This window comes from Malania oleifera, chromosome 2 (genome assembly GCF_029873635.1).
Source record: "Malania oleifera isolate guangnan ecotype guangnan chromosome 2, ASM2987363v1, whole genome shotgun sequence".
Classification (NCBI taxonomy): Eukaryota; Viridiplantae; Streptophyta; class Magnoliopsida; order Santalales; family Ximeniaceae; genus Malania; species Malania oleifera.
In genome coordinates, this window is record NC_080418.1 from 121,604,956 (window position 1) to 121,627,677 (window position 22,722).

The following is a 22,722-nucleotide window of genomic DNA, read 5'->3' on the forward strand; positions in this document are numbered from 1 at the left end:
TATTTTGTTAAAACGTCAAAATTCTATGCTAGTACCTCCTCTGGTCCATATGCTCACACCATTTGCGTATTATGTAAAAACAAAGGACACATTAAATTTGATTGTCCATTTAAAAGGAAAGGTGTGAAGCTCAAATAGGTTTGGCGAGTCAAAGAAAAATGAGTACCAAACAAACCCCAAAAACTCCTCTTTAGACTTTAGGATTGAGAATTTAGTGAAGTCAACCACATAAACAAAAGGAGGTCGTGATGACTAATAGACTTGGGGAATAGTATATGCTTAAAATGTAAAATCTTAGTATGTGTATTTACTACACTATTACTATACTAAAAATCCTACAAGAAAGTTAAGTTAATATGATTCCTTTAAGCAATATATCCAATCTAACTACCTAATGCTCTTATATCGTAATGATTGGGTAAAATGTCAAAATATTGAATAGCATGCAAATCTTGATGTATTCAAAGTGAATGTTGAGAGATTAACTGTTAAAATATCAGGAACCTAATATCCTTGCAATGAGTAACATAAATCATAACATTGAAGAGTAAATCCACTTCCAAATGAATTAAAGAGTTGTTGTTTACAAATAATTCTTATTGCTTAACCCATGCTTAATATTAAAATCCTAAGTTAAACAGATCATGTCCATTGCATAAGACTGGACCTTTAGGAATAAATCATATATTAAACATCATTTAATCCTAAGCTCATTCTTAGAGCTTCAAATGGTTAAATCGGTTATCATTCTAGCCACAAGCACTAATAATCATAAATTCCATATCTATCAAGTGCTTATTAAAAGACATCCTGTTATAATCAAATTAGGGGCATTCTCTAAGGGGATCAAATTGGGTACAAGGACATTTTTAATAAATATTCCCTTTGTGCTTAAAATGTAAAAATCCCTCATTTTGATTTGTGATTAAGCAATATCCTCTATAAGAAATCTTTACCATACCATGATCATATCCGGTAAAGATTCATCTATTATAAGCTCATACCCTTGCTTAAAATTGAAGACATACTTATAAGGTACCGTCCAATAATTGGATAATCAGAAATAACTGAAGAGCAGTATTTAAAAAATCAATATTCTCCCAAATTGCTCTTTGGCCTATGTAGTTGGATATATTCACTTCCACGAAAATATTTTGAATATTGTCCACACACAATGAATACTCTTCCGAACTTAATGATAATTAAATTGTTAAGAGTACTTGCAAAATCTCACTTCACAAGCTCTCAAACTTCAAGTCAAATCTATTAGAAGATTGTGAATATGTCAAATGGCTAAGTTATATGCTATAGGTTTCAATTTACATGATAATGCAAATGACTAGGAAATATGTGCATTGAGATCCATAAGAGAAGAAGCAATATAGGCTTATGACCCTGTAGTAGAATTGTTTATGACTTTTTTATCCTCTAAGCTAAAGCAGGTAAAGTCAAGTATAAATCATTCAAAATCTTAGAACACTCGGCTAAACTGGTGAAGAATGATTACAAGGAAAAGACATAAGGATATGATAAGTGCATAACTGAAGGGGAGCAAATTAACTTGAAAATACTATGGCTCTAAAACATAAGCATAATCACATTTAGTATCATATGTTGTATTTATATCTGGTATCAAATCATGAATGGTATGTGTAAAATCTTTTGTGCATATTTGATGCAACATGTTAACCACATGAATTTTTTTTTTAATCTATACTGAACTAAACTTGTTGCATGCTTGAAAATATTTAAGGGAGCTAAGCTCCATTCCTAGAGAAAGAGAATAAAGAACTCATGTGCATCATAGTATCACTTTAATTGGTCTAAAATATTTTACATTGATTGCTTATATGACTTTGAACTAGTAGTGAAATTAATCCTTGATAAGTATAAGCATTTCATTTCATCTATGCAAGTATTCCAATTCATAGGGGGAGCATTTGGAAATTATTTCCTATCTTATTATGCTTACCAATATTTCTTTTGCTTAGATGTGCAGTGAACTTTTCTGTGACATGCACTCAATTATGATGATTCTATTGAATACTCTAAATGAAAAATATATTGCTTTGCCACAAATTTCTTGAGTTAACCATATGATCATGTTTTGAAATGCATTAATATAATTAGGATCTATATGGTTAGTCCTTCTAGTTATAATTCTTTTCAAAATGTACATAAAGCAAAAATCTAGAGCATAATGTGTTTTGAAGATCCAAAAGGTGAGAGATATATACTAGAGTAAATTTTTTATGAGAACCGAAGGAGGAGAGATATTTTTTTTAATTGCATAATCTACAATGTGTATGAGCTTAAACAAATAAAACAGGGGAGAGATTTTCTGAGCTAAAATAAATATAGTTGCCTAAAATTATATTAGATGACATAATTCAGGGGAAGCAACGCCACTTAATATTCAAAATTAATCAAAACTTTCAAATTTGGATCATTTGTTCACATTTGGTATCACATTAGTTAACATTTGGTATTAACATTTGTTCACACTTGTTAACATTTGGTATCATGATAAGAGCATATTGACTTACATGTGTTAATCATCACATAATCTTCGAAACTGGTCACACTGTGTATGTTCACAATGCAATATACATTCAATAACACAACTTTCTGGGTTAGCAAGGGGGAGAAGTAAATTTTTTCAAATCTAATGGTTGACTAAGTTCAAAACTTGAAGATTAAGTAAGGGAGAAGATTATAAGATTATGTCCACTCATGTAGTAGTATTATGCACCTTTTTGTTGATGTCAAAAGGGGGAAAAAAATCAGGAGTAAAAATTGTTTGGCAATTGTGTAAAGGGGGAGAAGAATAGCAAATATAGTTTGACAAAACTAATCATGTATGAACATAAGCATATTTCATTTGGCATGAGCATATTTCACTTGCTAAATTTTTGCTGCATTAATTGCGGGGGAGCCTTGTTAGGCGTAACCCATTATATAGTTTTGCTCGTGTATTTGTCATCATCAAACAGGGGGAGATTGTTGACTCTACGAGTCCAATTCTGTTTTGATAATGACAAATCACTTGGTATTTGATCTGTGCATTAAGATTGTGAACAGACACAATATTTAGCATGCACGGAAGGATGACAAGTCATGGAAGTCATGAAGATTAAAGCATACATATCTTGGCACAATCCATGAAACTGAAAGAGTAGAAGAATGAAGATGCAAGTGGCAAGTTTAAGATCGTCATAGGAATGGGTACTTAGAACTTATGTATTCACATACTTTATATGATATAATTTGAGGCTCATCATATACCCTATAATGACCTTAGGACTCATGCATCTCATGAACATCATTAGGGGATATTTATAAAAATATTTTTAAAACCCTGAAAAATATTTTTATAAAAGAGCCAAGAAAGAGAGCAAAGCAGATTTTTTGAACTAAAAAGAAAAATTCAGGAATTGGTCACTTCAGAAGATCGAACTCAACATCTAGTCGTATGAAGATGCAACTTCAAAAGACTGAAGTTAAGCTCAGTCGTCTGAAGAATTTCTTCAGAAGATCGAAGATTAAGTTCAGTCGCTTGAAGAATTAATGGTGAAACACAGAACCTGGCAGAAGCACCTTAGAAGACTGAACTCAGACTTCAGTCATCTGAACCCGACACTTTAGAAGACTGAACCCCAACTTCAGTCGTCTGACCCTGTGTCCAGGTTAATTTTTCGAAGCTCTAAGGAACTTTAGTTGTCTGGGTGTTTACCCTCAATCATCTGAACCTGTGTGAAAGTTTAAAATTTTAATTTTTAATGAGAAACTCGCGAATTAATTTCTAATCCAACGGTTAAGATTAATTCTAAGGGCAAGACATCTATATAATGAACATCTAAACCCTAGTGCCCTAAGGTAGATCAACGAGAACAAGGAGAACAAACCTTTGACATACGTTTGAGGAGATTGCATGTTTAGCACAACTTTGAATACACTACTGAAACTTTTGATTGGGATTTCAAAGTTCTTACGCCGAATCTAAGCTAAGGCTATCTCGATTTTTAAAAGACAAATCTAGCAATCATTCTGCAATCATTTTGGTACTAAGGTTTGGTATATCGATGTACATGTTAATATTTATTCTCATAGAGATTTCCATCTAAATTGATTTGCTTGTTGACATATATTTTTCAAAGAACTTTTCATCTCAAAATTTGTTATTGAATACACCCTGAGTGATCGATCTTAAGTGTATTTACTTATAGATTACTTAGATAAGATCACTACTCAAGAAAGGTTTTTGCCATTGGTTAAATAGTTTTGATTCAAGTGTGTATTTAGGCTCTATATTTTAGATATCTTAAAACCACTTGATTAAATATCCTTAGTATTCATAACTATATAGTCTATTGAGGGATATTTTCTAGAAAACATTATATTCAGTTTTTGATTTTTGGAAATCACATTATATATATATATATATATATATATATATATATATATTTGCATATTACAAAGATCGTATTGTGATTGAATATTTGAAAGAAAGCTTTTTGATTTTGATTTATGTAATATTCAAGACAAAGTTGTTTGATAAGTTCACATTTGATATTCGTGCATTTTTGCAAAGTGAACTAGAACCCTAATTTTCTCCAAAGCTTTTACTGATATCATTATTTTGGGAGTTTTGATAAAAAAGGAAATTGTGTATTGAAGCATATCATTCATCTAACGATTATATCATTACATACATACTGAGCTTCAAGTTTCATCATATGAATATGTGTTAGAAATTTTTATTGTACTCATTAGCTTGTTCAGAAGCATCTAAGTGTTCAGGAATTTCATCTATCTATTGTATTGACGGTTTGTGTTGTGAACCGGGAAGGAGGAAGTTGTGCCTCGTGCAAGTAGAGGAGTAGGAGGAAGTTGCGCCTCTTGTAAGCAGCGAAGTAGGAGGAAGTTGTGTCTCTTGTAAGCATCGGATGTAAGGGAAGCTCTATCCCAATTTAAGGAGCATGGATTTTAGTAGAATCCTTGAGTAGGTTGCTCTCAAGGCGAAGACATAAGCCGGGTTGGTTGAACCTCGTAAAATCTGTGTTTGCTTTCTCTCTTCCCTTATCCTTTTTATTTTCCACATTGCATTTCAATATCTAGTTTGAACGTGTATGTTGAATAACTCCACATGCACTTAATTGGGTAAAAACAATTCATTGATATAGTAATTTAAATCAGGCTCAAATCCGTGCAATTAATTTGTTAAATATAGTAATAGGGATTAATTGGTAAATAATCTGAAAGTTTTTTAAAATACCCAATTCACCCCCCTCTTGGGATTACACCTAAATCAACAATCACCTTATTGAAATGACCAACATAAATATGTGCATGAGTGAGCGTCCTAAGGTCATTTTTAGTTCCATTTTAGTTTTGAGCTTACCTATTAAATCATGCAGGTGATGCATGCAATTATTATAAGCCAAGCCCTATTTACTATTACAGACCCTTTAAATAATAATAAAATAGAATGCAACAAATATTGGGTCTCCAGCTTCAATCCCTCTTTGTGCTATCAATCTGATCTGCTAATTTGAATACTTGCACATAACCTCAAGCATGCATTAAATACAATAGGTATTTGCCATTATCAAAACTGAGCGTGACCTATAAGGTCAACATATTCAAACCATGGATTGGAAAGCATGGAATGTTGTCACACATGGTGACTACATTCCTACCAAACTCATAGATGGTAAAGAAGTTCCCAAAGAAGAAAAATACTTGATCGACAATGATTACAAAATGATGCAAGTAAACTCTAGTGCCATGAATGCACTATATTGTACTTTAGATGTTAATGAGTTTAATAGGGTCATGACATATAAGTCAGCCAAAAAAATTTGGGACAAGTTAGAAGTAACCTATGAAGGAACTATAGATGTTAGAGATAGTAGAATCAACATGCTCACAAGCGAGTATGAGGCTTTTAAAATGAACCCGGATGAAACCATCACTAGCATGTATACTAGGTTCACTCACATAATAAATTCTTTAAATGCATTAGGAAAAAAATATACAATATATGAAATGATTAGAAAAATCCTTAGAGGACTACCACCAATTTGGGAACCTAAGGTCACTGCCATTACGGAAGGAAGAAATTTGCAAAGCACCTCCTTAAATGAATTAATAGGTTCTCTACTCACATATGAGATGACAATGAATGAAAGAAATTCAGAGAACAATAATAAAAACAAGAAATCAATAGCCCTTAAGGCTAGTAAAGAAAGTTCTAGTGATGAGGATGAAAACAATGAATTGGATGATGAAGAGCTAGCCTTTATCACTAAAAGACTTGGAAAATTTTTCAGGAAGAATAGAAAATTCCCTCGAAAGTTTAAAGGATAAAAAACAAACAAATAAAAAACAAACACAAAGCAAACTAAGAACAATCCACCTACATGTTACAATTATAAGAAGGTTGGACACATTAAACCCGATAAGAAGAAAAAGAAGGCAATGAAAGTTATGTGGGACGACACAATCTCAAACGAATCGGAGGATGACTCAAGTGAACTAGAAGTTGCCAACATGTGCTTTATGGCACACAATGCTAAGCTAAACTCTTATTATAGTTCATCGGAAGATTCTAGTGGAGAGTCTAGTAATAATTCATGTGATAATATGCCTTCATATAAGAAAATCCAAGCTGAATTATTCAACTTACACAATAGGTTCATCAAAGTGTCTAAAAGAAACATAACCTTGAAAGAACAAAATAAAAATCTTAAGAATCAACTAAAAAGTTCTAAATCGGATGAAAAAGAAAAAGATTCTCATATTGATGATCTAATGAAGAAAATTAACAATATATCTCAAGAGTTAGTAAACTACAAGTAAATGATGAAAGTAAGAAAGATGAAGAAATAAGTGAACTTAAAAGTAAAATTGAAGATAAAAATAAAATCATTTACAATTTTACTAGAGGAAAAAAGAATTTTGAAAGGATGGTTGGACAACAAAGAATGATTAGCAACAAAGAAGGAATAGGTTACAATGGAATAGAAAACAAAAGGAAGAAAAATTTATTTATAGGATATCTTGTAAAAGAAGCAAAATACTATGCAAGCACATCTTCTACAAATATATATGAAAACACTATTTGCTATTTGTGTAGAAATAAGGGACACATAAAGTTCAATTGTCCACTTGAAAAAAAATATGTCAAAATCAAGAATGAATGGAAAGTAAACACTAAAACTAGGCATGACTTAAAAAGAATTAAGAAGGTTTGGGTTCCAAAAGTAACACCATGAATCATTCCTTGTAGCTATGCTTTAGGACTATTCCATCAAAGGAAAAATGATATTTGGATAGCGGGTGTTCAAGACATATGACGGGAGATAGAACAAAGTTCACATCCCTAGTTCAAAAAGATGAAGGCTATGTGACTTTCGGTGACAACGCCAAAGGTAAAATCGTAGAAATAGGTAAAATTGGTAAAGAACCCTCACTTACTATTGATGATATTTTGTTAGTTGATGGACTAAAGCATAATCTTTTAAGTATAAGTCAACTTAATGACAAAGGTCTTGACATAATCTTTAAACAAGATAAGTGTATAGTTCAAAATCCTAGAAAACATGAAATTCTATTCACAGCCTATAGAGTAAATAATGTATATTGTATAAACCTTGAAAACTTAGTCTCTCAAGATGTAACATGCTTGACTGCCATAAATGAAGCTAGTTGGCTTTGGCATAGAAGGCTAGAACATGCAAGCATGGACCTATTATCAAACCTATCTAGAAAGAACTTAGTTAAAGGTTTACCAAATACAAAGTTCATAAAAAGATAAAATTTGTGATGCTTGCCAACTTGGAAAACAAATCAAAACAAGTTTTAAAAAGAAGAAACATATATCAACTAGTAGACCCTTAGAACTTATACATTTGGATTTGTTTGGTCCTACTAGAACTCAAAGCATAGGAGGTAAGCAATATGCCTTTGTTATAGTTGATGACTATTCTAGATTTACTTGGGTATTGTTTTTAGCCTCCAAGGATGAAGCTTGTAATATGTTCATAAATTTATGCAAGAAACTTCAAAATGAAAAAGGATACAATGTTTCAAATACAAGAAGTGATCAAGGAAGAGAATTCAACAACAAAGATGTTGATAAATTTTGCAATGAAAATGGGATTAACCATAATTTTTTAGCACCTAGAACTCCATAACAAAATGGAGTGGTTGAAAGAAAGAATAGAACACTTCAAGAAATGGCAAAAACAATGTTAAATAAACATAATCTACCAAAATACTTTTGGGATGAAGTAGTAAACACTGCATGTTACGTGATAAATAGAATTTCAATGAGATCAAATTCGAATAAAACTCCCTATGAACTCTAGAAAGGTAGAAAGCCTAACATCTCTTACTTCCATGTCTTTGGATGCAAATGCTATGTATTAAATGATAAAGATGATTTAGGCAAATTTGATGCAAAAGCTGATGAAGGGATATTATTAGGATATTCATTAAAAAGCAAAGCCTATAGAATATACAATAAAAGAACTCTTACAATTTTAGAATCAAATCATGTAACATTTGATGAAGAAAGTCCATTCAATAAACCATTAAAAATTGAAGAAGTACAAACTACTCAAAAACAAAAAGACTTGGACATAGTAGAAGCAAAAGAAGAAGTGAATGAAGAAAAATCAAATAATAATGCTGTTGAAAATACTGAATTATCAAAAGAATGGAAATACGTAAGAAATCATCCAAAAGATCAAATAATAGGAGAACCATCACGAGACATAAGTACAAGATCCTCTTTGAAAAATTTATGTAATCACTATGCTTTCTTATCTCAAAATGAACCAAAGAATGTTGAAGAAGCCTTAAATGATGACTCATGGATAATTCCCAAACCGGATAACCATTCAATCATAGGAACTAAATGGGTATAAAAACAATGAAAATAGAATTGTGGTAAGAAATAAAGCTAGACTTGTAGCTAAAGGATATAACCAAGAAAAAGGAATAGATTATGATGAAACATTTGCTCCCGTAGCTAGAATGGAAGCAATTAGGATGCTCTTAGCTTATGCATCTCATAAGGAATTTAAATTGTATCAAATGGATGTAAAGAGTGCATTTTTAAATGGTTATATTAATGAAGAGGTATATGTAGAACAACCACGGCGTTGAAGACATACAAAAACATGAATATGTGTAGAAGCTAACTAAGGCCTTATATGGTTTGAAACAAGCCCCTAGGACTTGGTATGAAAGACTTAGTGGATTCCTACTAGATAAAGGGTTTTCTAGAGGTAAGGTTGATTGTACTTTGTTTATCAAAACTAAGAAAGAAGACATGCTCATAATCCAAATTTATGTAGATGATATTATTTTTGGTGCAACTAATGATAATTTATGTAAAGAATTTGCTAAATGTATGTAAGAAGAATTTGAAATGAGCATGATGGGTGAGTTGAACTACTTCCTAGGATTACAAATCAAACAAGCAAAAAATGGAACTTTTATAAGTTAATCCAAATACATAAAAGATATGCTTAACAAATTCAATATGGAAAGTATTAAGCCCATAGGTACCCCCATGAGCACTTCCATAAGCCTCAATAAAGATGAAAAAGGGAAATTAGTAGACATGAAATATTATAGAGGTATGATAGGAAGTTTGCTATTCCAAATAGCTAGTAGGCCTAATATAATGTTTAGTATATGCATGTGTGCACGGTTTCAATCAGCACCTAAAGAATCACATCAAATAGCTGTAAAAAGAATCCTAAGGTATTTGATAGGTACAATCGATTTAGGAATTTGATATCCTAAGGACACCAGATTTGAAATGATTAGCTATTTGGATGCCAATTATGCAGGGTGTAAGATAGATAGAAAAAGTACAAGTGAAACTTGTCATTTTCTAGGACGATCCCTAGTGTCATGGTTCTAAGAAAAAAAAAACTCCGTAACTTTATCCACAGCTGAAGTTGAGTATGTAGTAGCTGGAAGTTGTTGTGCACAAACCTTGTATATGAAACAACAATTAAAGGATAATTTAGGATATTCCACCATTCCAATTTTGTGTGATAACACCAATGCTATAAACATCTCTAAAAATCTTATATCACACTCAAGAACTAAACACATTGACATAAGATACCACTTTCTAAGAGATCATGTTAAAAAAGAAGACATCATACTTGAATTTATAAACACAAATGACCAATGGGCGGATATCTTTACAAAATCTCTCTCCGAAGAAAGATTCATATCCATTAGAAGAGAACTTGGGTTGTTACATAGTAGGGAAGTGATTTAGGTAGGTTTCATATTGAGCAAAATGAGAAAACTAAGAAATTAGGGACTTCAAGTGACTGAGCACTGTATATTGAAGGATTAGGCGCTTGGGCCAACAAACCTCAGATGATTGAGGTGCTATTGCCTATTGAGAATTAAGTTCTATAAATCTTCAGGCGATTGAACTTAATCTTCAGGCGCCTGAAGTCACGAGATCTATATATTTAAAACACGAAAACCCTAACTTCAGACTGCTGACTCCTACTTCATCACTCACCCGAAGCTCCAACCTTTGGTCTCCCTTGCTTCCTCACTTAAAATCCCTCTAATCACAGCCCTAATCTCCTTCTCCTACACTCTTTATCTCTGATTCTAGGGTTCCATTCTCTAAAAACATAACGATACCTCACACTCAGACCACAACAAACCGAGGATCCTCTTCCGGAAAGGACAATAACAACATCGAGCAATGGCTAGTCACTCCCCAATCAAAGCTTTGATATCGTTCCACTCTTTGGTAAGGTAATCGACACCACCTTTTTCAATTCTGAATTCCCTGAAATATTGCCTATGTTTCGGAACATTGGTTGGAAAAAATTTTTTATTTATCAAGCCAAAGGAATGTACCCCAACCTCATCAAAATTTTTTATGCCAATATGATTCATGGCAAGAATGTTCTAACCACTGAGGTTATAGGCAAGAAAATTGTGTTAATACCTCAAATTCTAACTCCTATTTTGCATATCACCCCAAGTGAATTCGAATGTCCTACCTTTGCTCAATCTTGGATACTGGAGCAAGGTTTCACACCCGAAGAGTTTTGCCTATGATTATGGCTAATGAACCCGTATACTTTGGCCATTCACCTATGTATAAACAATTGAACCTCCAAGCCCAAATACTTCTTAAAATCATCTCCAACAACATCCTACCAAAATTCGGCTCATATAATCATGTTTCCTATGTCAATTTTTTGTTCTCTAGTGTTTACTAAAGCGAAAGAAGCTTGATCTTTCTAGCCTTATTGTAAAATGGATGTGGGCTAAGTTGGAAGCCACTCGTGTCACTCTTCCATATAGAGGTGTGTTGAACCTTATTTTTGCTCAACTTGATATTACCACACCTTCTGAGTTGTTCATCAAACGTACTCGTTATGACCTTTTCACCTCGACAACCCTCAAACAAATGGGCTATGAAAAGCACGATCAGGGTTGGTTCTTGAAAGGAGGAAGACCTCAAAAAGCACAAGCAGTTGTACCTCCTCCTCCTCCTCCAGCTCAATACCAAGGACCTCCTACTAATACGCCTTCTTGGTTCATTCCCTTTCATCATGAATTCTCCACCTTCAGCAGGGAGATGTGATCCGGACTTCAAACCCTTCAGGAGAATGTTTCCTCACTTGATCAGTACCTCATTCGTATCGAGCAATATCAGCGTAGTTCATCTCGTGGTGTTGATCCTATGGACACTAGCTCTGCTCCTCAAAGTGATGATGAAGATTCTGGGGAAGGAAGTGAGGAAGGTGATGAAGAGGAAGGAGATGAAGAAGAAGCTGAAGAGCAAGATGATGATGATGCTAATAATTGATGTTTGATTTGTCACTTTGTGTTGTATTCGGAACTCCCTATGTATTAGCCTTGTTTTATGTTTCTTTTTTTGTTCTTGTTTTTGGTTGGGCTTGTAACCTCTATTACTTATGTCCTTTTGTACTGTGACTATGCTCCTAATGTACTACAACTCTCTTTGCCTATGCCCCCTTTCTATTCTTTTTGAATGATGTCAAAGGGGGAGAATTTTAAAGCAAACATGAGCAAACATAAGAATGCAATGCAATCATGAAAAATGAGCATACATCAAATATGTAAAATATATAAATCTTGGCATATAGCAAGGGGGAGTAAAAGCACAAATACAAAATAAGAACATAAGAAGAACGTGACTATAACGCATATATGATGACATGTGCTATAAAGCAATATACTTTTGCTTGTGACTTTTGATTGTGACTTTGCTTGTGACTTTTGATTGTGACTTATTTTTTAACTTACTTATATTTGAATTCATCATTTTTCATATTTGATGAAAAGACATGCTTATTGAAAGGGGGAGCCTTTTCAAAGGTTCTCTCATCTTTGCTCTTTATTTGTCATCATCAAAAAGGGAGAGATTGTTGGTATAACATGACTTTCAAATCTCATTTTGATGATAACAAATGAAGGTTGATTTGACACGTGTTGTTAAGTGATGATGTTTCAGGAATGCTTAATTGACAAAGTTCAAAATATCAAAGGAAATACAAGTTCAAGATCACCAAGGACCATAAAGCCACACTCATTTTCAAAGTGATCCAAAGGAAACTCAAGTGAACCAAAATGATCAAAATCATGTGGAAACCTAAAGTTGGCTCAAGCTCAAAGTCTAAAAGGATTCAAAGCAAAGACTCAATATGAAGACTTCAAAGCTTAAGTATTTAAGGGTTTAGGATGAATCGATGTAAGTGCTTCATAACTAAATATCATGTGGAAATGTTTTGAAGCTCTTTAGGGTTATCATGGACTTAGAGACGTTGTTTTAAAACCGTGGAAAATGTTTTTTATAAGTAACAAAGCAAGAGAGCTAAGTGTTTTTTAAAAACTGAATTGAAAAACAGAAAATTTGCTTGTTCAAGCAACTGAAGTGTAAGCTTAGGCACTTGAAGATTTTCCTCATGTGACTGAAGAATAAGTTCAGGCACCTGAATATTTTCCTGATGAATTTCTGAAGAGTCGATATAGGCTCAGGCGACTGACCCTGGTCACCTTAGGCGCCTGACACTGTTTTCAATTGAAAATTCACTGTTTTAAAGAACCTCAGGTGACTGATGTCGAGACTTCAGGAGCCTGAACACTGTTAATGGTTACATTTTTTAAAAGTTTTAAAATTCAAATATAAGTTTCTTGTACCCCAAATTTTGTAAAAACTTGGGAAACACTCCAAGTAAACTTGGGTAACACGAATTAAGCTTTTTGAGCCTATAAATACATGTTTTCACAAATCAAACTCACACCAAGCAATTGAAAATCTACTCTTAAGCTGAAAGCTCTCTTGTTCTCTCAAGGCTCTCTCTTGCTCACTCTTACAATCTAAGAATTACTGAAATTTTGAGCTGATGATCATTCTTCTCTGAGCTCTACAATCTGAATTACTGATTTCCATCTAAAGAAGTATTCTAGTGAAATTGTTCTTGAGCTTCAACTCTATTTCTTTTGATATTTGTTATTGAAGTATATAGTGTTTTCAATTGTGCTAACCAGCTCTATCGAGGGCATTCTTTGTACAAAAGAAACCTTTTCTTGTTTCTTGTTTCTTTGACTGTTCAAGTGATTGGATTGTTGTAACCGAGCGTGGGGTATCGCTTGGAGAGGGGGCTCCACCCTAAATGAGGGTTGTAATCGGTTTGTTCCTCCTGAAAAGGAACGAGTTAGTGGAATCCTTAGGTGGTCTTGCCTAATGTGAGGACATAGGCTGGGGATAAGCTGAATCTCGTAAAAAATCTCGGTCTCACTCTTTACCCTTTTCTATTTAAATTCAACATATACAAATTTTGTTTCAAAGTGTAGGTTTGCTGAAAAACTGAGATTGAGAAGACCTTTTAATCTAAGAAAGTACGTTGGTTAATATTTTTCGAAAACTTTAAAGGGAGTACGTTGATTAATCACTTGCGGAAATCTTGATTAAAAGAAGCACTTAAAAAATCATTCATACAGGACTACAAATTGAAATTTGGAAAAACGTTGTAATAAGAAAGTGCTGCAAGCTTTCATAAATTGGTTAAGTTTACAAAAGGTTAAAAATTTGTAATAACACTTAAAAGAATTTTATAAACCCAATTCACCCCCTCCCCTCTTGGGATAACACCTTGACTTTCACATTTACATGTCATGATTTCAAGAAAAAATATTAGAATTTAAAGCACAATATAGCATATCCATGACATTTGAATTTGCATGTATTAAACTAATATCATTTTCATTTATTGGCATACAAATTCCTTTAACTATCGCATGTCAGGCCCTCAAATCCATAGATTTTATAAATACGCTCATCCTTAGTTTCCAAGTGGTGAAATCAACACCACAAAATACTGGAGGCCTAATAAATGATTGCCCCTCACCGAATGGGGATACACCAATGTGAGCCATTGCGATCTTTAAGACAAGCGGTTAAGTTTTTTGCAACAAGACTCTGATACCAATTGACATGAATGGTGTATTCCCAATAAGGGGGGTGAATTGGGTAATTAAAATTTCCTAGGTTAATTTATCTCTATTTTAATTTCCTAAATAGTATTTCACAACGTAGGGTCTTTCTAAATAATTACAAAACCCAACAATATTTAAGCATTCAAATATTTAAAACAAATGTAACAATCACAACAGATTAAATATGAACATGCAAATACTAAAAGTGAAGGAGAAAGGAGGAGAAAGCGCAAACACAAGATCTATTATCGAGGTTTGGCCAAATTTGCCTACATCCCCCCCCCCCCCTCTCTCAAGCTAACCTGCTTGAGAATTCTACTATTCCTCTCCTTAAAACAGGGCGGAGCTTCCCGTTACAATCTGTTAGGACAAAGCTTCCTTTTACAATCCACTTCTTACTAGGGCGAAACTTTCCTTTACAATCTATTGCTTCCACACGAGGCGTAGTTACCTCTCAACAGTTCACAACCCGAACCGTGAATACAAATGATATAAAATATTTTTCGTACAAGAAGGTGCTTCTACAATAAGCAGATATTTACAAATTTAAAGCACTATATGTACTCTTACATGATTTGTAGATTGAAGCTCGATAGAGTATTTGATTTTCCTGTCAAAATATTTTTCAAATAAATGAATGAGAGTATGAAAAATGATTTTTACCGTCTACCTGTTACCAACTCGCGATAACTCTATAACTGCGACCGTTTTCTATCAATTCTAGAAAATCGTTGCCGATTTCTCCTCTCTTAGCGAAAAACCTCTTTTTTCCAATTTCTTTTATTAATTTATTTTCCAAATCTCTATAAGTCGGCTCCCCGTAGAATTTCCCTTAAAATACAAATAGGTGTAATAAATGCACCTATTGATGAATCTTATCTCAAAGATGTGTGCTATCACCTCTTGACTTTTGTAATATTAGATGCCTAAGGAATGATAAAAGATTTTATACTCTCACGCCTAACTAAATTGGTTTGAGATGAAGTGAAGGGTAAGTGATGTGGACAATAAAATTAAGATTGACTTGACCAAGCTTGTAAATTGTCAATCTAGAAACTATAGAGCTAAGGACAACAGAACAAATAAGAAAATAAGTCAACTTAACCTTAATAAAGTAAGCAACCACTTAAAAAAGTTGTTGAAGATACGTTCATTACATACATAATATATATCATTGTTTTGTCATTCAAGTAATCCGCTGACTTAATATTGACAAGATTTAATGTTAAACTAAACCCTTCGTGCAATCGTATTACATAAATTAAATATATATAGATATTTAAATACAATAAAAAATTCCTACTTGTTCAAAAGACCCCAACATAAAAATTCTTTCTCCAAGACTTGAAAAAATATTTCCAATATAGCTTCAAATTTTTTTAAAATTAAAATTAAAATTTAAAATTTGAAATTTATGTTGCAGCCTAACTAATTCTTGGTTACCAAATTATAATAATATTAAAATGGGCTTAGGATAAACAAAGGAGCAGCTAATCTGACGTCGCCAAATCTTAAGAGATTTTGTTTTTGTAGGAAGCTTCTTTTGTACCTTTTATTTTTTCTGGTGGCTAAAAACGAAGACAGGTGGCTTCTTTGAATCAGCCCAGCAAGGCTGCATGCGGTTGCAAAACTGCCTACTGCTGAATTGGCGGATGACCAGCGGGTTGGGCCCACCTTTGAGGCGCTATGAGGTGGGTCCCTCCAAAATGAAATCCCCAGACTGCCCTTCGTAAGGGGCTTTAATGCCAGGGTAATATGGTCAATTCATCCATGGTTTACTGAAATTATGGGTGGGACTGGGAGGGAGGGAAAGGGACAGTCATGGAGAACTCATCCTTAGGGTTTGGTCCACAAACAGTGGTTTGGAGCGTCGCAGATGAAAGAGATCTTGGCTTTATCTCTCTTCCTTCTCGACCTTATACTCCCACTTTCCCATTTTTGCCTTAGAAACTTTCCTTTTCTTCTTCCCATTTCATCTTGGGAAGGTTTGGCTTCAGGAACTGTCACTGGAGTTGCTTGTTCACTTCACTTTTCTTCACTTATCACTCTTTCTTTCCATTTCTGGACGTGGGTCTTGCGTTTTATGGTGTTTTATGATCTCTTTGGTGGTAGAAATGCGACACTGTGGCCAGTCTCACTGGGTTTTGAGCTGCATTGCTTGATGAATTGATGTGCCGGGGAGAAGATCCCATGGAAGATTGCAGTAGAATTCTGTGTTTTGGATTTCTTTTGTGCTTTCTTAGAGTAGCATATTGTGTCACTGATCCTAGTGATCTTAAAATTCTCAACGATTTTAGGAAAGGATTCGAAAATCCGGAGCTACTGAAATGGCCGGCCGGCGGAGATGACCCATGTGGCCCTCCTTCGTGGCCTCATGTCTTTTGTTCTGGTGAAAGAGTTTCACAGATTCAGGTTCAGGGTTTGGGTTTAAAGGGACCCCTTCCTCAGAACTTCAATCAGCTCTCAATGCTCTCCAATTTGGGTCTTCAAAGAAACAAATTCAATGGAGCATTGCCTAGTTTCAGCGGATTGTCGGAATTGCAGTTCGCATTCTTGGATTTCAATGAATTCGATACAATCCCATTTGACTTCTTCCAGGGCCTTACCAGTGTGCGGGTGCTCGCTTTGGATTACAACCCATTCAATGCGACTTCTGGGTGGTCTCTTCCGAGTGACTTAGAGAAATCGGTGCAGTTGGCCAATTTCTCCTGTGTGCAATGCAACTTAATCGGCCCACTGCCGGCTTTTCTCGGGTCATTGCCGTTGGTGGCACTGAAACTTTCCTACAATCGATTGTCCGGTGCCATTCCGGCGAGCTTTGGGCAGTCATTGATGCAGATTTTGTGGCTGAATGATCAGGATGGGGCTGAGATGACTGGCCCGATTGATGTCATTGCATCGATGACGTCGCTGACACAGCTATGGCTGCAGGGAAATCATTTCACAGGAGCCATTCCGGGAGGCATCGGAGCTCTGTCCTCTTTGCAAGATCTCAATCTCAACGGAAATCAACTTGTGGGTTTGGTTCCTCAAAGCTTGGCTGATATGAAACTACAGAGACTGGATTTAAACAATAATCTTCTAATGGGTCCAATACCAAAGTTTATGTCTGGTAATGTTACTTACGGTTTTAATTGTTTTTGTCAAGCTAATCCTGGTCTTCAATGTGCCCCGCAAGTTGCCATACTCATTGATTTTCTTGGTGCTGTGGATTACCCATTAAATCTTGTTTCTGAATGGAGTGGTAATGATCCCTGTAAAGGACCCTGGTTGGGATTGAGTTGCAGTCCAAGTTCTGAGGTTTCTATTATAAATTTGCCTAGGCACCACCTTAATGGCAGTCTAAGTCCGTCTCTTGCGAAGTTAGAGTCGCTGATTGAAATTAGGCTTGAAGAAAATAATTTAACTGGTTCAATCCCAGCAAACTTGACTCAATTGAAAGCTTTGAGAACATTAGATTTGAGCGGGAACAATCTTGAGCCTCCATTACCAAAATTCCATGACGGTGTGAAGGTTGTTATTGAAGGAAATCCCCTTTTGGTTACTAGTCAGACTAAGGTACCTCCGTCACCAGTTAGCACCCAATCTCCCCCAATTAGTTCACAATCACCATCGAACAATGCACCAACAGGCGGAGCTCAATCATCATCATCACCAACTTCGTCGTCATTCAATTCATCTAGTTCCCCTGAAGTGCAATCCAAATCGAAGACTTCCAAAAGATTGCGCTTTGTTGTGATTGTGGCTGTGATTGCAGCTTCTGCAATTCTTGCTCTTCTCGTTATTATTCTATCCGTGTACTGCTTTAATAAGAAGAAGAAAGACACCTTAGAGGCTCCTAATACAATTGTAATTCACCCTAGACACCCCTCTGATCCAGAAAATATGGTTAAGATTGCAGTCTCAAGTAAAACAACAGGAAGCTTATCCACTAGAACTGGGACTAGTTCTGGTACTGTAAACAGTAGTACTGGGGGAAACTCTCATTTGATTGAGGATAGAAATGTTGTCATATCGGTTCAGGCTCTTCGTAATGTTACCAAGAATTTTGCACCAGAAAATGAGGTAGGCAGGGGAGGTTTTGGAACTGTGTATAAAGGAGAAATGGAAGATGGGACGAAAATTGCAGTTAAGAGAATGGAGGCGGGGGTGATTAGCAGCAAAGCATTGGATGAATTTGAGGCTGAAATCACTGTTCTTTCAAGGGTGCGGCACAGGCATTTGGTATCTCTTTTGGGATATTCCAGTGAAGGCAATGAGAGGCTTCTTGTTTATGAATACATGTCTAAGGGGGCTCTAAGCAGACATCTGTTCCAGTGGAAGAATCTGAAATTGGAGCCTCTATCTTGGAAGAGAAGGCTTAATATTGCATTGGATGTGGCTAGAGGAATGGAGTATCTTCATAGTTTGGCACGCCAGAGCTTTATACATCGAGATCTCAAATCTTCAAATATTCTTCTGGATGATGACTATCGGGCAAAAGTTTCAGATTTTGGGTTGGTGAAACTTGCTCCGGATAGAGAGAAGTCTGTTGCAACTAGGCTTGCTGGGACATTTGGATATCTTGCACCTGAATATGCTGGTAAGAGATTTTCTTTTTGAATCCTCCTTTGGTCTTACAACACTGCACAAGCAGGAAGTTGTAATGTCTCCTGGTTGTTTGGCACCAAGTGTAAGTGCGGAATGATTTAATTGTGTTGCATTCACTCTACACATTTTTCTATCACAAAGGTATAAAATTAAATGCTAGAAAAATTTGAGTTTCACGAAATTTGGTCCCTTTGCCATTCTTGCCTTGATTAAGCTTTGGCATTAACCACAGAGTGAATTATATTGTGTTGTGTTGCATTCACTAACATGTTTTGGTATCATAAATGCTTAAGAAAATACATGTATTGCACATAACTCATTCCTTTTTCTTTTTTAACTATTGGAAGATGTCAGGAATAGTAGAGTGTGCTTCTCTGAAGTGCCTAGGTAATTTAGAAACTGCATAGCCTGCTTTTTCAACTGTTGAGCATTAGGTGGAAACACCTTAGGATCGTACACTGAAAATGAATAATTTTCCCAACAGATTCACATATAAATATATAATTAATATATAAGAACTGCCAGTCAAAAACTTAAATTTAAATAAGAGTTTACTCATTATTGTTGGATGTCAGAGACATTTATGGTTCTCATGTTGAATTTATCTTTACAATTTACATTAAGTCATTTTTCTCTAGTAATATTTATAATATTATTTTTTCTTTATTCATGAAAACTGTTTATAATTAAATAGAATAGCTTTGGCTTTGTCAACTGACAGAGAAGGAAATCCGGTAAATAACATGCATAAATAATCAAGATTTTTTCTCTTTTTTAATCATTATAGATTCACATTTATACTTAATAAGGATAATCCAAACACCCTTTAATGGGTTTAAAATTAGGCTTAAAGTATCTATGATTCACAGTTATGTTAGTTTGGGGCAGAACATTGTAATGCAATTCCTGATACTTTCTTTTGAAAATAAATGCAACATAATGTTTTGACACATTTTTATAGAACGAGTTCATAACAAAGAGAATGTATTTTAAGTATCCCACTGAAATTTTTTTGACATTGTGTTTATTTGGTTTTGCTTTCTTTTGTTAATGTTGTTGATTAACAGCCTTGAAAAATGCATTGAACTTTTTCTTATTTAGCCAACAAATAGAGCATGCTTTTACACAATAAAGTGGCACAAAACGGGCTTTGCAAATTAAGATATGGTTCCCTGATATAGATGGTGTATTTGGATTTGAGCTGTCAAATTTAAATCCATCTTCCAGAAAGAAGTGGACTTGGATTTGATGAATTGCTCCAGCTGATTTTGCAGATAAAACCATGGATCTGAGATAACTGTCCATTTTGCAAAATTCCAAAGCAGCCGATATTTAGAAAGTGAAATCCTAAGTACTAGTGCTAAATCCTGCCTTCCAAACTTATCAGGGAACATTTTTTGGTTATAGAACTGTGAAAGTACATTCTCTGATCAACATGCCTGTATAGCGCTGGGAATTCTTAGGGCACAAATTGTAATGACCATCCAATGGTGGGGATCAACTCATTTACAAATCTAATGGTCTCTACTCTCTTCTGATGCAAATATTCTGCTAATTTGAAATTCTTGCGTTACAGTGATGGGAAAGATCACAACTAAAGTTGATGTCTTCAGCTATGGAGTAGTGTTGATGGAACTATTGACTGGTTTAACAGCTCTTGATGAGGAGCGCTCGGAGGAAAGACGGTACTTGGCTGAGTGGTTTTGGCAAATCAAGTCCAGCAAAGAGAAACTTATGGGTGCCATTGATCCAATTCTGGAGGTAGATGAGACTTTTGAGAGCATCTCCATACTAGCTGAACTGGCTGGCCATTGCACTGCAAGGGAGCCGCACCATCGGCCTGACATGGGCCATGCTGTAAATGTGCTCGCACCATTGGTTGAGAAGTGGAAACCATCTAATGATGAATCAGAGGAATATTCTGGCATTGACTATAGTCTGCCACTTCCTCAGATGTTGAAGGGCTGGCAGGAAGCAGAAAGCAAAGATATCAGCTATGGTAGCCTCGATGACAGTAAGGGCAGCATTCCTGCAAGGCCGATTGGTTTTGCTGAATCCTTCACTTCTTCTGATGGTCGATGAGTGAAGCTAGTCTTCTGCAATTTGCCATTTTCAAAATAAGTTTTTTATGCAAATAGGGCGTTGATTATTCTGTTTTGTTATCTGAATATAAGATCTTGAATGTTTCTTACAAGAAATTTCACACAAAATGCTAGAGCAGTAGAGCTTAAGGTGCCCAAGACACCTCATTGTGATTTTTGGGATTTATTTCAAGAATTGTCTGCCATGGTGATATATCAAAAAGTCTTATTGCAAATCAATGTTTTGTTAGTCTTGGACATGCAAGTGAATATTGAAAGCAGAAATTTACTTTTGTTCTAAGCTTTAAATCTTGATCAATCTGATTTCAATGTTTGGAATTACTGGCTGCTTTCAATTTTGTGCTTGATATCAAATCCAAAAGGATATCCACATTGATTGCACCACCAGAGGGAGAGGGTCTTTCAGGTTTTCTACAAGCATTGGCTTATCAAGCCCCAAACTAAGAGATAGAGCAGTTGAATTTATTCTCCACATCTCTAACAGGGAAGGTTAAAGGCCTGTTTAATTGTGGGAACCAGCTTTTATTTTTCTATTTTAATTTTTAAAAAGTTTGTTAAAACAAAAATTTAGCTGAATAAATAATTTTAGCACTATTTGGCTTGTGTAAATAGTTTTATTTTTTATTTCAATTTTTTAAAATAAATTATAAAAATGCACTTTATTTTTAATTTTTAAAATGTATATAGAAAAGTTTAAAGCATATTTTAAATCCATTGAGTTTAGTTTGCGTGGATTATATATTGAGTTTCTTTTAAATCTAGGCAAATCAAAATTCAAGCCCTGAAACGATGCGTTTGGAAGCATGAATTTTGGTCCTTGGATTTGGATAAACGTTAGTACAATTTATGTTACGTCTTATCCAAATTCAATATAACTCCAAATCCAAGGTCTTTCCAAACATTGGACCAATCTAGATCTAAATATTACCTCATATAATTTTTGAAAATTTGAAAATAAAGTCATCCTTTTGTGTTTATTTCGAAATACAGAACTAAAAAATGTAAGACTATTTTTGCACAACTAGACAAACTCTTTATTTTCTACCTTATGATGCAAATCTAGGAAAACTAAAAAATGATTTAAAATTTTTATTATTTTTTAAAATAATAAAAAATTTAAAAATAAAAAACGTCTTTCACAATTAAATAGAAATTATTAGGTACACCGAGTGTATACACTATATCTAACATAATTTCACCACGTGTATGTGTTTTGTTAAATTTGACATTTTTTTTGTACATATGGCGAAAATCATATTAGATCTTATGCATACACTCGGTATGCCAAATATTTTCTCAACTTTTAGGACCCGTTTGGATTAAATATTTTTTTGAAAAATGAAAAAAAAAAAAAAGGAAAATCAATTTTCATCTAAAAATAAAAAAAATATTTTAATATAATTAAAAATTTTAAATATCAAATAATGATAATGTGTAGAATCAAAATTTTATTCACTGATCTGTTCTACTTTTTATTTTTTTTTACTTATCTCGATAACCA

The 22,722-nt window shown here is 34.4% G+C and overlaps 1 protein-coding gene across 1 annotated transcript; it reads left to right on the top strand.

The window, feature by feature from the left end:
- The first annotated feature begins 16,331 nt into the window (after positions 1–16,331).
- LOC131147691 (receptor protein kinase TMK1-like) lies at positions 16,332–21,440 on the top strand. Its single transcript, XM_058097216.1, has 2 exons — positions 16,332–19,111; positions 20,696–21,440. The coding sequence occupies exons 1-2, from the start codon at positions 16,699–16,701 to the stop codon at positions 21,199–21,201; spliced, it is 2,919 nt and encodes a 972-aa protein (XP_057953199.1). The 5' UTR covers positions 16,332–16,698; the 3' UTR covers positions 21,202–21,440.
- The last annotated feature ends 1,282 nt before the right edge of the window (positions 21,441–22,722 follow it).

Coding starts and splice junctions, on each gene's coding strand:
- LOC131147691 (XM_058097216.1), top strand. CDS start 16,699: ATGTGCCGGGGAGAAGATCCCATGGAAGATTGCAGTAGAATTCTGTGT. Junction 19,112..20,695: donor TCTTGCACCTGAATATGCTG/GTAAGAGATTTT, acceptor CTTGCGTTACAG/TGATGGGAAAGATCACAACT.